We start from the raw sequence: 13,876 nt of genomic DNA, 5'->3' as shown, positions 1-13,876 counted from the left end.
CTGGATGAGCAGTGGGCCAGTGCTGCAGAATTTGCGTTGGGCACAAGCTTTCCGAGAGGGCTCGGAGCAAAGTGCTCCTAGGTGTCTCGTTATGGACCTAGAGATGGGTTTGTGGTTGTAGCCACGTGGGTCTAAGGACATGGGCGGATGTGATTTCCACACCCCCTCACGGCCACCCTGGTTGTAAATGGGCACGTTTGTTAACTGCACTGGGGGGGTTGCACCACCCCCTTGTGCACAGGTGGCGGCAGAAACCGGTGTGCCTCTGTCAGGCGACTCCGATGGGACCACGGAGCTTGGGGTTGGGGAACCTTTGACTTTTTTTGTAATTAGACTTCAAGTAGAAATCTAGGGGATTGCCCAAGCGTACCTGGATTTGGAGAAATGCGTTTTCGTGATGCAGTCTCCCTTGGCGCTTTCTTTCTTGGCAAGTCTTTGGTGAAGAACAGCAGGCACTGACAGGCAGGGGTTAGGGGTAGGGCTAGGTAGGAAGGAAAGCAAATAGCGGTAATGGGAAGAGGCAGGGAGTCATTAACTGGACTGGAAGGAACTTAACTAGCTACTTACTAGTTCTAGGAGGTCTTATCTGCTCACCTGCAAAAGCTCAGACTTCCTCAAATGCCTGCTCAGTGAATCATAGTTTACCAGCAACCGCTCTTACCTTTAAAGGACCTGGGGTTTCCACAGCCCTATTTTGACTTAACAGGGGCCAATAAAACACTGGATGGCATCATAAACTGTGCATCTGCTGATGCTGTTTGCAGTCTCGAATGCTGAACTGCAAGGGAGGAAAGGCATACACTTCCTATGGAGAAGGCCTGCAGGGGTTTCTTGATTTTTTTTTTTTTTTTTTTAAGGGCTGTTTTTTTACTGTAGAAATATTTGTAATATTCTGCTGGGTTTTTTTTTTTCATTTGTTATTTACTTATTTTATTTTTTGGCTGGAGGCCTTTTTCTTGGGGACTAGAGAACTGGAGAGGGGACATTTTTTAGCCCCAGATCAAAAGACTGCATGCTAACTCGTTAGAGACTTTCTTTAAGAGTCTGAATTAAATAGCAGTTTCACCAGTCCCAACTGATGGAAAATATCATGATCGGTTTAAACATCTCATGCAAAGTTACAGATCTGTTTTATTTGTGCTGAGCATGTATGCTATTCTGGGTTTTCTTCACTAACAGAAGTGCTAGAAATTTACTTTGACTTAAAAAAACACCAAAACCCCACAAAATGAATTTTCATGTTCAGCTGGCTTAAAAGAAAAAAAAGGCAAGGTCATATATGTGATGAAAATCAGATTCATGATAAGATCAGGGGGCCTAGCAATGCAGAAATTGGCTAAAAAAATAAATCAGAACCTTTATCAAATGCTCTGCTTTCAGCTTCTCGTTATATCATAATCTCATTAGTCTTCCAAGGTCTCCCAGTGAAAGAAGGGATAAAAACGATCAGCTCTCTTTCATGCAAAAAAAAAAAAAGCCCTGAAACAAGCAGCCTTTCAGACCTCTTCTAGCGAGCCGAGCGGGAGCTCTGCGGAGCCTGGGAGAGGTCCTCTTGCGGGGGTGTGATCAAGCTGCTCGGTCACTGTTTTAGTGATGGTAGTTTTTTGCAACAAAGAGGAAAACAGCTGAGGACAGCAAATTCCTGCCTCTTCTGAGCTCCACTGAAACGCTGGCTCCTGTCTGAGCAGCTGCATCCATCCCTAGCAGAGCTCAGGGTTTCTGCCCGTGTCCCAGAAACCAGTGGCCCCCAGTCCCTGAGCACCACAGCCGTCTGGTTTCCCGGAGGGTCAGGAGAGCTTGGTGGTTAGCGGGTTAGTCGAGGGACCAGTGTCCTGCTCTGTGCTCTGGTTTTTTTTTTTCTCCCTGTCCGGCCTTGTGTTGTCCCTTGGACCTGGAGGCTAACGTATTCAGGTGTCCAGTGTCTTGGACTTCACTCGAGCAGCTCACTTTGTGGGGGTTAGCAGAAAATCATGGGAGTTTCCTCCTTGGAGGGTCTCAGCTTCTCATCTGTAATAACACTTGTCTTAAGGATCATTGCTATTAAGACAGATTTCAGATATACAGCAACGGGGGCCATGCGAGTCTCTCAAAGATGCTGATTTTTTTTCTTTCTTTCCCTACCGGCTGCATTTGAACCCTGTGTGGGCTGCGCCGGCTCCTCTTCTCAGTGTGCCCGATGACTGAGCCCAGGGCATTTGGGGTTCAGGGCAGCTGTCTTGGAGGCCCCCAGCCCTGCCTAGGAGGAAGCTTGCTGCGTCCAACCAAAATAAGACCCCCCTCGCACAGAAGCCCTGTAATAATGCGCGGCTGAAAGAAGTGAATTCAGCTCTGTCGCTGGGCACATCAAAGGGATTTGGGATAAACACCACGTCGCTGCGTGCGCCCCACGACCCCTCGCTCCCTGTTGCATTTCTAGAGTGAACGCTGCCTCTGATTTTTTTGCTCTTTGTTTCAGGATGTCACAGTACATGTGGGGCTGGCTACAGCCCCTTTCTGGGTTTCGTGAATGCAGGAAGGTGGGGGGGTATTTGGTTTTCCTCTGAATTCAGCTGGTTTACTGAAAAATAACAGCAGTTCTTGCTACATTAGTCCCTATGTAGTCTGACCCCTGGATTTAATCCTGATTCAGTCCTAGCTTAGAAGTAAAATGAGACCTGTTTAAACATGAATGTCTTTTTCTCTTTCTTTTTACTCTTTCTTTCTATCTGTCTGCCTCTCTCTCTTGGCAAGTGGATTAGAAATAGTCATTCATGGATAGATTTTCAGGTCAGCTGGGCCCATGTACCCTCATACCCTCTGGCCTTGAGTGTACGTGGCAGTGCGTCTGCCTAAGCAGGGGTTTGCTTGGTGGGGCTGGTCAGTGGTGTGGACTCGGCAGGGCTGCCTGGCTGCTGCACGCGTGGCCTTCAGGAAGGACTCGGTTAATGGAAATGAAATGACCACCCCTTCAATTCTCCTATGAGATACAAACTTTCATTACTACCCAGGAGAACTTTTACAATCTTTTCTCCTATTTGTGAAGAAGGGTATTTGTGCCCAAAAGCTTGCAATTAAAGAATTTTTTTTATTTTTATTTTTTTGCAAAAATCCAGGTCTAATAAAAGGTATCGCCTCCACCATGGGCTCCAATACACTTGTCTCCCACCTGCCCCTGCTCACCCTAGCGTGGCTCCAGGTCGCTTTTCGAGACCTGCTGTTTAACACAGCAGAAGAGCCCAGACAGGAGGGCCTTGCAGGTGCCTCTAGAGTGACCAGAGCGCTCCTGCTCTGACCCTCATCCCTGCGGGTGCCATTGTAGATAGCGGGTAACTTCTGAAGGATGGGTGAGCAAAAGGGAGAGACGCCTTGTCTGGTTCCTAATGGCCAGGAGGAGACCAAACCCAGCCCGGGTGCCCCCCACAGCCCTGCCCAACCCCAGCCTCACAGTCTGGATGTAATCTTCCTCTGACTCCTGTTCATCTGAGTTTTGCACAGGCCTGTCTCTGAGCATCCAACAGCGCTAAACAGGATTTCCTTAATGAACCTAGTGCAGAGTAGATAGGATCTCCCTTCTTGTCCCTGGGAAGGGGCAGGAAGCCAGCATCCATCTCCGAAGGTTCACGCGATGGCTCAAACCTGGAGATCTCCGGCCCCAGGGGAGCTGGATGGGCACGCGGCACGGTGACACGCCTGCTCCGGTTGTGAACGGACGCAGGTCCTTGTGCTGGTCTTCTTTGTACGGCGTGCGGCTGAACCGTTCACGCTGGGAATCCACCGTGCCTCGTGCACCGTGGCAAGGAAGAGGGTGGGACCACTTTCCTTGCCATGTTTTTTTCTTTCTTTTTTTTCTAAATACGGGGCCTTGAAAAGAGGAGGAACCACACTGGAGTGGGAGGAAACACATCGGTGCTGATTTGCAGCGTGTCGTAGGAGCCGCGGGGCACCCTCAATCTCTGCAGCGTGCTAAGCTTGCACTGGTGTCAAGCCCTTGTTTAGAAATAAAATGAGATTAATCATGTCAGCAGGGTAGGCCCCTTCCCTGTTTGCTGCCACTTAAAATGTCAGCAGACCCCTCTTCGGTAGGTGCCACCACACCACCCTGTTGCAAGGGATTGTCCTGGTTTTAAATGCAGTCCTCTGGACAGCAGCAGATGTGACAGAAGGGCTGTGCACCTGCTGACCTTGAACCCCGCAGCTCGCAGGCCTCCTGTCGGGCTGGTTTGGGTTTGCTGGTGTCCCTTGATAGAGTCTGGTGCTCTTACCTGGCCTCTTAAGAAAGCCAGGGGAGCAGCCAATGCCCTGGATCTGCTGGGATCTTGGCTGTGCTGGTATTAACTCTTTCCCTGTCTCCGTGCTTAAGGCTGAAGAAGAGCTGGTAAAAGCTCAGAAGGTGTTTGAGGAGATGAACGTCGATCTGCAGGAAGAGCTGCCTTCGCTATGGAATAGGTGGGCGCGGCAGATAGTTCGATGGGCACGGTTCGCACGGCCGTCTCCGGACAGAGGTTGCTCGTGGACCGGCTGCTTCTTTTGCACCCTCCCAGCTCTGCCCACACGTGCATGCGATGGGGAGGAAGAAAGTGCCCCGGGGGGAAGCAGGCTTTGGTTACCAGGGCACCTCTGTGCAGCGAGGAAGGCTGTATCGGTCCACGAGCAGCGCCTCTGCTGCGGGGCTGCTGTAGGCAGCTTCTCCATGAAAAGCATTGTACCAGGCCTGCATCTTCGTCTCTGGTTCATCTCCAGATCTCCTTATCCGGCCTCCTACTTTTATTCCTTAACGAGTGTGTCCTGCACAGCAGCTGTCCCAGCCCACTGAGCCATCTGCGGGCTTCCCGAATCCTCTGTACCTGCTGTTGCAACTGTGCGGAAACGCAATGCCACTGCGAAGTGTGGGTGGGTGCCAGCGGGAGCCAGATATCCGCAGAGCGGTGCATGGCCATTTAACTCCTGCTATTTGTCTTCCTTTGGCAGTCGTGTTGGTTTCTATGTCAACACATTCCAGAGTATAGCGGGCCTGGAGGAAAACTTCCACAAAGAAATGAGCAAGGTAAGTTTGCCGGCTGTGTCCATCGCTCCTCACGCGCCGCCAGGTGGTAAATGCCCCCGGTCCTGTACAGGAGGCTGGGACCGAAGGAGCGAGCCGCCCAAGGCTTTACAGTCGTAACGTGGGTGTTTAAACAGTCGTGAGGTCGCTTCAGGGCTTCCACTGGTGGCGTCGATGGTCGTGCATCCCTTTAACGTAGGGGATCCTCTACGCCAATGAAGCCCACCTGAGTCAAACTTTGGGCGGGAGGGTTTAAGCAACTAACATGAATCTAAGTCTCATAGTGGCAGGTTTTTGATAGATTAATCTTTCAAGGGGCAGGAGACTCTGCACTTGCACAGGAGACATTTGTGGTAGTCACCGGGAAGGCACATGGGGCTGAGTCTCCTCTAGAGATGTTTTTTTTTAAATTTCCATTTGTCTTTAAATAACTCGCAAATCTTCCAGGTCCATGAATTATCCACCTGGTTTATATGCTCACCATATACAACCCACTAATCTTTTGAGGGGACCTGGGGCTGAAGTGAAAGCAGACATCTATTTTTTTTTCCCCAGCTGTAGTCCTGGTAACAATACAGCAGCTAAGCAACAAGCAATGTTACGCTCATTAAATCCCCAGCAGTAACTACTTGCAGTCGGGAGATCGTGCACAGGGTCAAAACATCAGCGTTGAGTCCCGCTAACCCTTAGGAGGACCCTTCCCAAACCAGCCTTCTGCAGTAATGACCTGTACTCGCACACTTGGGCTGGCAGCAGGTCTGTTTTTGATGGATGCTCTAGCATTTTACAAGGGGAAAACGTGCAGACCTCCACATTTGGAGTGAATCCCCTTATGTCATATGTTTCATATTTCTTTCCTAGCTTTTTTTTTGTCTTTGCTATGATTGAAGATAGCTGTATGAAACCAGGACCTTTGGTTTGAAAAGCATCTGCTTCCGATTAGTGCTATAACATCATGGCAATGGTTGCAGTAGCGGGCGTAATGCCAGTAACACAGAGTCGTAGCCCGTAGTGCCGGTGGTGGATTTGGCTCATCCTTTTGTTTGCGGCGCAGCCTTTTCACAATAGCAACCGCTGGGGCAGACGCAGAGGAGCGTCATGGTGTTAGTTGGAAACGAGCAACCAAACTCCTTCTCAGGATCACTGAACTGGTGTCTCTGGGTTTCCGGGACTGCAAGTGAGGGAGGAGGGACACAGGGAGTAGAAAAGCCCTCAGCAGGGTTATCTACAAAGATGCTCGGTGATGCCTTGTGGTGTCATTGGCACTACATTTTTTTGGACTCTTTCGAAAGATGGACAGATGATTTTTTTTGCTTATATTATATTCTTGCTAGAACAGTAGAGCCAAAGGGGAGTTGGCATGAATGGGAGCCCGGTTTCGCCAGCCTAATGCATGTGTCTGTGTCCTGAAGCTGGGCTGGCACTGCTGCAAGCCTCACCCAAGCTCTGCCTATTTGTTAGCATTTCTCTCCCTCTCATTTCTGCAGTTGAACCAAAACCTCCATGATGTCCTGTTGAGTCTAGACAAGCAGTGCTCCAGCAATGCCTTCCCTATCAAAGCTCAGCCAAGGTTAGTAGTCCTTGGAGTGGGGCCTTTCCTCTGCAGGGAACAAAGGGACAGGGAGGTGGGAATGTATCCGTCATGGGTAACAACAGTGATTTTTTTTTTCTCCCTCTTTCATACTTTCATACCTAGCATGCAAATGTATTTAATGGTTCTGCCATTTATCCCACCAGCCTGAGGTGCAGCGTGGACTATCGTTTTGGATTGGGTCACTCAATGGGACAAGCCCACCTCTAGGTCACGGGTCTCACCCTTATGAAAGTGCATTGAAGAGTGAAGCTTCCCTGAACCCAAGATACAAGAGCCCCTCATCCCGTCTCCCCCCAGTCTGCATCCCCAGGTTACCAGACCCAAATCTCCAGTTTGCAGGCTCTTGTGCACTACACGTGCAAATGCTACGGGAGTGGCTGGAGTCTGACCATTGCTCCCTAAGCTTGTCAGAATCCAATTATATCCCCAGAGCCTTTGCAGAGGGCCAGTGTCCACATCAGCTCTTTCTCAGCAGTCAACCCTTTGTTGGTTAACTGCAAATCTGCACGGCCTCTGGCTCTTCCAGTCAGAAGGGAGGGAGAGCTCGGGCTCTGGATGAAGCTGTGCCTGGCCCCCATCCATATGCTTGAGTGATGAAGCAAGGCAGGATGCTGGCTCCCAGCTGCTGCCGGTCCCACGTGCTGGGTGAGCAGTAACGCAGCACACATTCAAATCTGTACACTGATGGATCACAGGGGGAATTTAAGGTGAGGTAAGAGAGAACTTCAGTCTGGGGCACTGGCTTAGCAAAGCAGTTGAAAGGTTAGATCATTTGTGGGTGGACTCTTTATTCCCCCTCCCAATATAACCCTTTGTGGTAAGCATATGTGCACACTCGTATGTGCACGCACATGCATGCATGTGTGCATACATATGCACACACACTTCTAGAGGATTTACCAAAGTCACCCACTTTACAGGGGAACCTGTTAGGTAAAAGTTTTCCTCCACTTCTGGATGCACAGGCACAAGTTTCCATCAAACCTCAGGCCAGGAGAAGTTTCCAGTGGAAACCACGATTCTCTCCTTTCACTTCCTAGCCAACAACTTTCCCTATAACATTTGGAGCCCAAGCACTGCAGCACTGTGCTAGTGAATGAGAAGCTGAAGCTGGTTTTTCTGGCTTCTGCCAAATGATGATCTAACACAATAGGGCCCCAACCAGGCATTTCCTAACACAGGGTAGATAGGACCTTTGCTATGTAGAGCGCGGCTCTTTCTGGCATCTCTGCCCCTCTAAAAAGAGCACCTGTTCCCTGATCCACAGCAGCGATAGTGAGAGGTGCTTCGAGGCAGGAGCTGGCTCAGAAAGGCAGAATCCGCGATTACCCGCAATGCAAAAGAGTCCAATGACCTTGCAAAACCTCAGCTGCCTCCTGGCTTTTTGGAGGGGTTCCTGGCACGCTGGTTTTTCTAGCTGGTTACAGCAATCGGGTGAATTCCCTTTACCTATGGGCACCAGGGTGAAATCCTGGTCCCACTGCCATCAAGGGGACTTCAGTGAGGCCGTGGTTTCATTCTAGGTGCGTGTCCCCCTTCTCCTGGCAGCCATCCCCATCCTGCCAAGACCCCTGGAAATGGGGTCATACAGCACAGTCATAAATGCAAGAGCTCTGGTGCCTTCAGCAATGTGGTTTATTGAAGGGAGCCAGCCCCTCCGAACTCTGCCCAGGTGAAACTCTCCTGAAGATTCAATCCATGGGGGACGGGGAGGAGGAGGAAGAAGCAGGAAGGATGAAAGCTGTGGCCAGTTCCCTCCTGCAAAGCTTTGGTCCAGCTGCTCGCCGTAACAACAACTCAGCGGAGGTTTTATTTATCGTTGTTACTGCTTGCCATTTCTGGCCAGCTGTGAGGCCCAGCTCCCTCATAAAAAGTGCTTCCAAGATGATCAAATCCTCATTGTCCCAAACTCAGCTCACATCAGCTTTCTCTGTAGGGCATGAGGCCTCCAAACTCTCCCAGCTGCAGCTTGGAGTGCTTGGCCTGGCAGGGTGACCACCTCTCCACTTGTGGAAAGGAGAAAATGCCATGTGCATAGGAGCTCGCTGCCTTGCTTCATCGCCTGTCTCCATGGAGGGTCTCAGCCAGGCCTGCGATAGACCCGTTCCACGCAGGCGCTCTGGAAGAGGCTGGTTTGCATCAGACATTTGACCTGACGAGAGATGTTTCCATCTCTCTTCCCCATCTTGCCTGAATGTGTGAAGTGGGAGATGCCTTTTGCTCCCTGGGGGGCAGGGGTTTACTGTGCTCTGGCAGGAAACACCCCTTGCCTTTCTCATTGCAGATCAGCGCCTGCAATTAGAGCAGATGCTTCCTCTCATTCATGCAGGCTGGGGAGGGGGGCGGGTGAATACAATGAAAGGAAATGGGTCTGGAGGGAAGAAAACAGCCACCCCACTGCATCCCTGCACTGTCCGTTTGGAAGGACCACAGAGACCGGTCATCTGTGGGGAGCAGCTCACTGCTGCCTATAGCACCATGTGCTCGATGGCATGAACAAAGCGGGGAGCTGGTCTTCTGGACGATGGAGGTGGGCACACTTTTCTCAGTGGAGGTATATAGTGGAGAGAGCGGGGCTCTAATCCCAGTCCACCACCACCACCTCGCAGTACAACCACGACTTTGGTTCAGGTGTCAAGTGAGGGGTTTTTTTTTTTTTTTGCAGTCTGCAAATTGCTGTGCCCTGATGTATTGCAGTGTTCAAGGTAAAGCTCATGCCACATACCTCACCAAAAGCACCCTGCCCAGACAGCACGATCCTGCCATCTGTGCCGTGGTACACAGAGCAGACCCCTTTGTGAACGGAGGGGCTAGAGAAAGGCTGAGTTTTCCGTCACCGATTTACAACGAGACATGGAATTAGCTTTACTTTTCCTCCCCGGGCCATCCAGTAATGGAAATCATTTGTGTGCCATCCTTAACAGAAAGAAAGCTAAGCTGTTCTCGAGGCTGAGGAAAAAGATGAGCAGGTACCAGTGCGAAGAGCAGCGTTTTGAGACGTGTCTGGTTAGAATGACAAGCCTATGTCCTAACCGCCTGGTGTGGTAGCGCGGTGCCTGGAGTGGTTCCTCGCATGATGCCGTGTGCTTCTCATCCTCGGAGCTGGTTGCGCCATTGATTCAGTGTGCTTCTCGTCCCTTGGAGCTGGTTGCGCCATCCATCGTGTGTCTGGAGATGCTTGTGAATTAACCACGTGCGTTTCTTGTTTGGACCCTTGCTCCCTTCCCTGACCAAGCAGGTGCATTCAAAACCTTGGGCTCTGTGTGCGTTCAGGTGCAACTAAGGTTAGGAACAGACATTGCATTTGTCCCAGGACAAGTTGTGCCTGTGTTTGTTCTGGTGCAGAAATGTCCCGGGATTGGCATGTGCACGCATCACCCTTCCAGTTGGGATTTAGTAGGTGGCTGAATGCAGTGCCACTTTTTCTGCCGTTGATTCAGTGATGCAGCCCGAGGACAACTGTTCAGGTGAACTTCGCAGTGTCCCGAGACAAACTGCTAGCACTTATCCTGTGACTCTTTCTAGGGTTTGTCCTGTCACAATGGGCATGGATGTCCAAGCAATTGCACTTTGCCCCGGATAAAATGGCTTCTCCTGGGACAAATGCAACGTCTGTTTGTAGCATAAATGTGCAATGGCAACTGGACTATTTAACAGGGCCTTGGCTTCCTCGAGATGAATCTCAGGTTGAGAACAGCATGCTCCTATTTGCTACCACCAGGGAAGTGAGTTGGCAAGGGCTTTGCTGCTGGCGGGTCCTGGATCTCACTGCTTTGCCCTGCCTCTGTGCAAAGCGGATGAAAAAAGCCATCACTTGGCCCAGATGTGGGGGAGGAGACTCCAGCTTCTCGCTGTTGCCGGTGTCCGTACGGAGGCTGGCCTGACCTCCAGGAGCTGCAGCCAGCAGCTCTGATGCACGTCATACCTGCCGCAGGAGACTCCCAAAAAATGCAGGAGAGCAGAGCGGGGCTGAGTGTACGGGGCACTGGAGCAGATGGAGAAGCATTTCCTAGTTCCGCTTTCCTGGGAATCTCTGCTTTCTCCCAAGGCCGCTTGAAAAACCTCATATTAATGCCATCTGCCTCGTGAGAGGGAGTGCTATGTAGTGGTTAGCGGTGGGAGTGGAAGCCAGACCTCCTAGACTCTGTTCCCAGCTCTTGTCAAGGACCTGCTCTGTGCCGTTAGACTGGTTTGTCATCTTCTCTTCCCCCATCCAACCCTCCTGTAAAATGGGAATGACAACAATAATTCTCATGGGGAGGTCCAGGGAATCGATTCCTTTTCATGGCAGCCTCAAAGCAGCAAATATTGTTGTCCTATTAAGTCTTTTATATGGGAGTTGAAGGATGGAGATTCATGCAGGTATATCTGTTTCTACTTCAGACTTCACTAACCAGAAACCCCTATAGCTTTTATATCGGCTTTATCCCCATTTCTCTACAGCTGTGCCTACATTGGGCGTAGCCTTTCCCTTCAGGTGGTAACACTGCAGCAGCCCTGCCAAGGTCAGCAAGGAGACCTGTAACATCTCCGCCGGTGGAGTTCAAGCTACCATGTCACCTTGCTCTGTTCTGAGCCCATCTGGATGTTACAGCCTTTAAAGTACCAGAGTCTTGACTACACCAGGGCAGAGTTAGTATGATGCTGGAAATACATGAGCGCTGGCACGAAGGGGGAGGATGCATCGGGACTGGGCTGTTCTGCCCTTGATCCGGTCCTCACCATTAATAATAATGTTATCGTTTTGGTTGCGTGTCTGGATGGGTTTGTGCAGCCTCCCATAAAATTCTCCTGAGCTCAGTGTAATTTAGTGCTGAAGAATGAATTACTTGTGGCTGAAAGGCCCCATTTGAGCCTACCCCCCCCAGCCGAGCTGAGATTTGGAGTCCTATTTAATGTAGGACTTTGTAGGATGGAGACTGGGCTGCCTTAGCTTGTGGGAAACAAATGGGGGACAGCGAGGTGACAACCTGGCACAGGTGCTAGCAGACCCTCCGCACTACACTATCAGTCTAATGGCGTGAGATCAAGCCCCTAGTTCAGAAAAATGAAGGCAAGTTGCCCCCAAGCTTGGCCACGTTCCCACTGTCGCAGCGGAGGAGAGCAGGAGGAAAGCCTGGTGCAGGTGCGCCTGTAAAGCATGACAGAGGAGCCCTTTAGGTGAGCAGGGAAAGTCTCCTTTCTCTTCTCAGCTTCCAAACGGGGCACCTACCTACTTCCTCCATCTGCAGCGGAGCACGCAATTCAGAGGCCTGTTTTGTTCAGGGAGGGTCTTGGAAATGCTTCCTGGACCGTGCGCGCTACCTTGGGCAACCTGTGCACCTCAGAGTCCCATGAGCGGGTTGACTCAGTGGCTGTCGGACAAGATTTAATGTGCATTGCATCTAATGCAGTAAATGCTGGACTAAAGATGCCATCCTGGGTGTTGGACAAGGCCCAGGCTCAGTCAAAATTAGCGCTGGCATTTTCCTATCAGAGCAGCCAAGGTGGACGTGAAAGCTGAAGCTGGCTGTGAATAGCAGTGACCTTGGTAGGAGGTCTGGCAGGAGCTGTGGAAGGAATTGGGGGGATGTCAAGGAGTGGGAAGTGGGATGCATCACCTCCAGGCCTGGCAGCAAACTGCAGTCCGAGGCAGCTCGGTGGTCCCTGGAGGGACGGGTGTTTGCACCGCAACTGGTGGCCGTGTCACCGAATCGGTGATTCATGTCACCTGAATGTCTTTGTTCCCTCTTGGCGCCCGGTTTGGGAGCTGGTGCGCAGCCCCCGGGCAGTGCAGGCTCTCGCTTGCGGTGGGAGCTGGGTAGGGTGAGAAGAGCCGTCTTCAGGCAAACGGCCCCCCTTGCACCCACAGGAGTGCTTGTCGTGCTGGGGAGCTGACATGGGACTTCCTTGCTCTGCTCCTTCCTAGCACAACCTAGGAGAGGAGTTTGTCCCAAGATGTGGGCCAGGTAGACCCATGGCAGAACTTGTGCACTGGGGCCAAATTTGTCTCTAGGGATTGTGCTTATAATAGGAGGAGCAAGGCAGAAGAAGGGGTGCGGTGCTGTATTTCTGACCTGCGTTCGCACTGGGATCATTTCCCTTCCTTTCTGAGCATGGAGCATTTCTCATTTATACCCCCTCGGGGTCTGGCTTGTAATTTAACCCTCTGCCCGCTTCTCTCTCCAGCATGGAAATATCCAGTATAGCAGCCTGATCGGGCTTTATGGCTATTTCTGGGTTTCCGCATTCGCCCTTGAAAGTCTCCTTAGCATTGCTATGCACGTCCAAAGGGCTAGATCAGTGATTTGAACCTGTGTCATTTGCGGACCCCTCAAATTTCAAATGGAGGTGCAGACCCCTTTTGAATTGTAAGGGGGAGTATATTCACAGACTTTTGTTTGATCATCACCCTCTTTCACGGACCCCTTAGATGTAGTATGTGGACCACCGGTCTAGGTGAAGCCCTGAGCATTTAGGCCCATTAGAACTGAACTAAGGAAATGTTTCTCCTGCAGCGACGAGGCGTTGCTTAATTAGACCCCTGGGAGCATCGTTGTATCCCCAGGGGTAGGGAATAGCGGTGCCCATTGGATCCCAAATTTCCCCCTGCAGTTCAGTCCTCCTTTTTATGTCCTTCTGGGCCACTGGCCTCTACTGACCACATTGCAGACCTAGGCAGTCCTGTCCCTTCCCACCGAAACTACTGCAGAAATTTGTGCCTGGGGGTGGCAGGCCAGGTTTCATACCTGGGTTTCTGAGGTAGTTAGATTATGCCCTCGGTCGCTGGGTCGTCCTGAGCGGTGATGCTCTGGCCACATTGCTGGGAAGGAGGTGGGGGACTGGGATGGGAGGGTTAGGGTTAGGGTTAGGGTTAGGGTTAGGGTTAGGGTTAGGGTTAGGGTTAGGGTTAGGGTTAGGGTTAGGGTTAGGGTTAGGGTTAGGGTTAGGGTTAGGGTTAGGGTTAGGGTTAGGGTTAGGGTTAGGGTTAGGGTTAGGGTTAGGGTTAGGGTTAGGGTTAGGGTTAGGGTTAGGGTTAGGGTTAGGGTTAGGGTTAGGGTTAGGGTTAGGGTTAGGGTTAGGGTTAGGGTTAGGGTTAGGGTTAGGGTTAGGGTTAGGGTTAGGGTTAGGGTTAGGGTTAGGGTTAGGGTTAGGGTTAGGGTTAGGGTTAGGGTTAGGGTTAGGGTTAGGGTTAGGGTTAGGGTTAGGGTTAGGGTTAGGGTTAGGGTTAGGGTTAGGGTTAGGGTTAGGGTTAGGGTTAGGGTTAGGGTTAGGGTTAGGGT

The 13,876-nt window shown here is 51.1% G+C and overlaps 1 protein-coding gene across 7 annotated transcripts in view; it reads left to right on the top strand.

The window, feature by feature from the left end:
* BIN1 (bridging integrator 1) overlaps window positions 1-13,876 on the top strand; it is a 78,860-nt gene that overhangs the window by 26,251 nt on the left and 38,733 nt on the right. For 5 of the 7 annotated variants that reach the window (XM_019522634.1, XM_019522635.1, XM_019522632.1 and 2 more), the window contains 3 exons: window positions 4,340-4,425; window positions 4,948-5,023; window positions 6,508-6,590. In XM_019522634.1, coding sequence (XP_019378179.1) covers window positions 4,340-4,425; window positions 4,948-5,023; window positions 6,508-6,590 — 245 coding nt within the window. Of the gene's footprint in view, window positions 1-4,339; window positions 4,426-4,947; window positions 5,024-6,507; window positions 6,591-9,538; window positions 9,584-13,876 lie in introns of all 7 variants that reach the window. The other 2 variants (XM_019522636.1, XM_019522633.1) reach the window with 1 other exon arrangement.

This window comes from Gavialis gangeticus, unplaced genomic scaffold (genome assembly GCF_001723915.1).
Source record: "Gavialis gangeticus isolate Ggan-Ray unplaced genomic scaffold, GavGan_comp1, whole genome shotgun sequence".
NCBI lineage: Eukaryota > Metazoa > Chordata > Crocodylia > Gavialidae > Gavialis > Gavialis gangeticus.
Note: the sequence above shows the minus strand (reverse complement) of the source record. Positions and strands in the feature narration are given on the sequence as shown.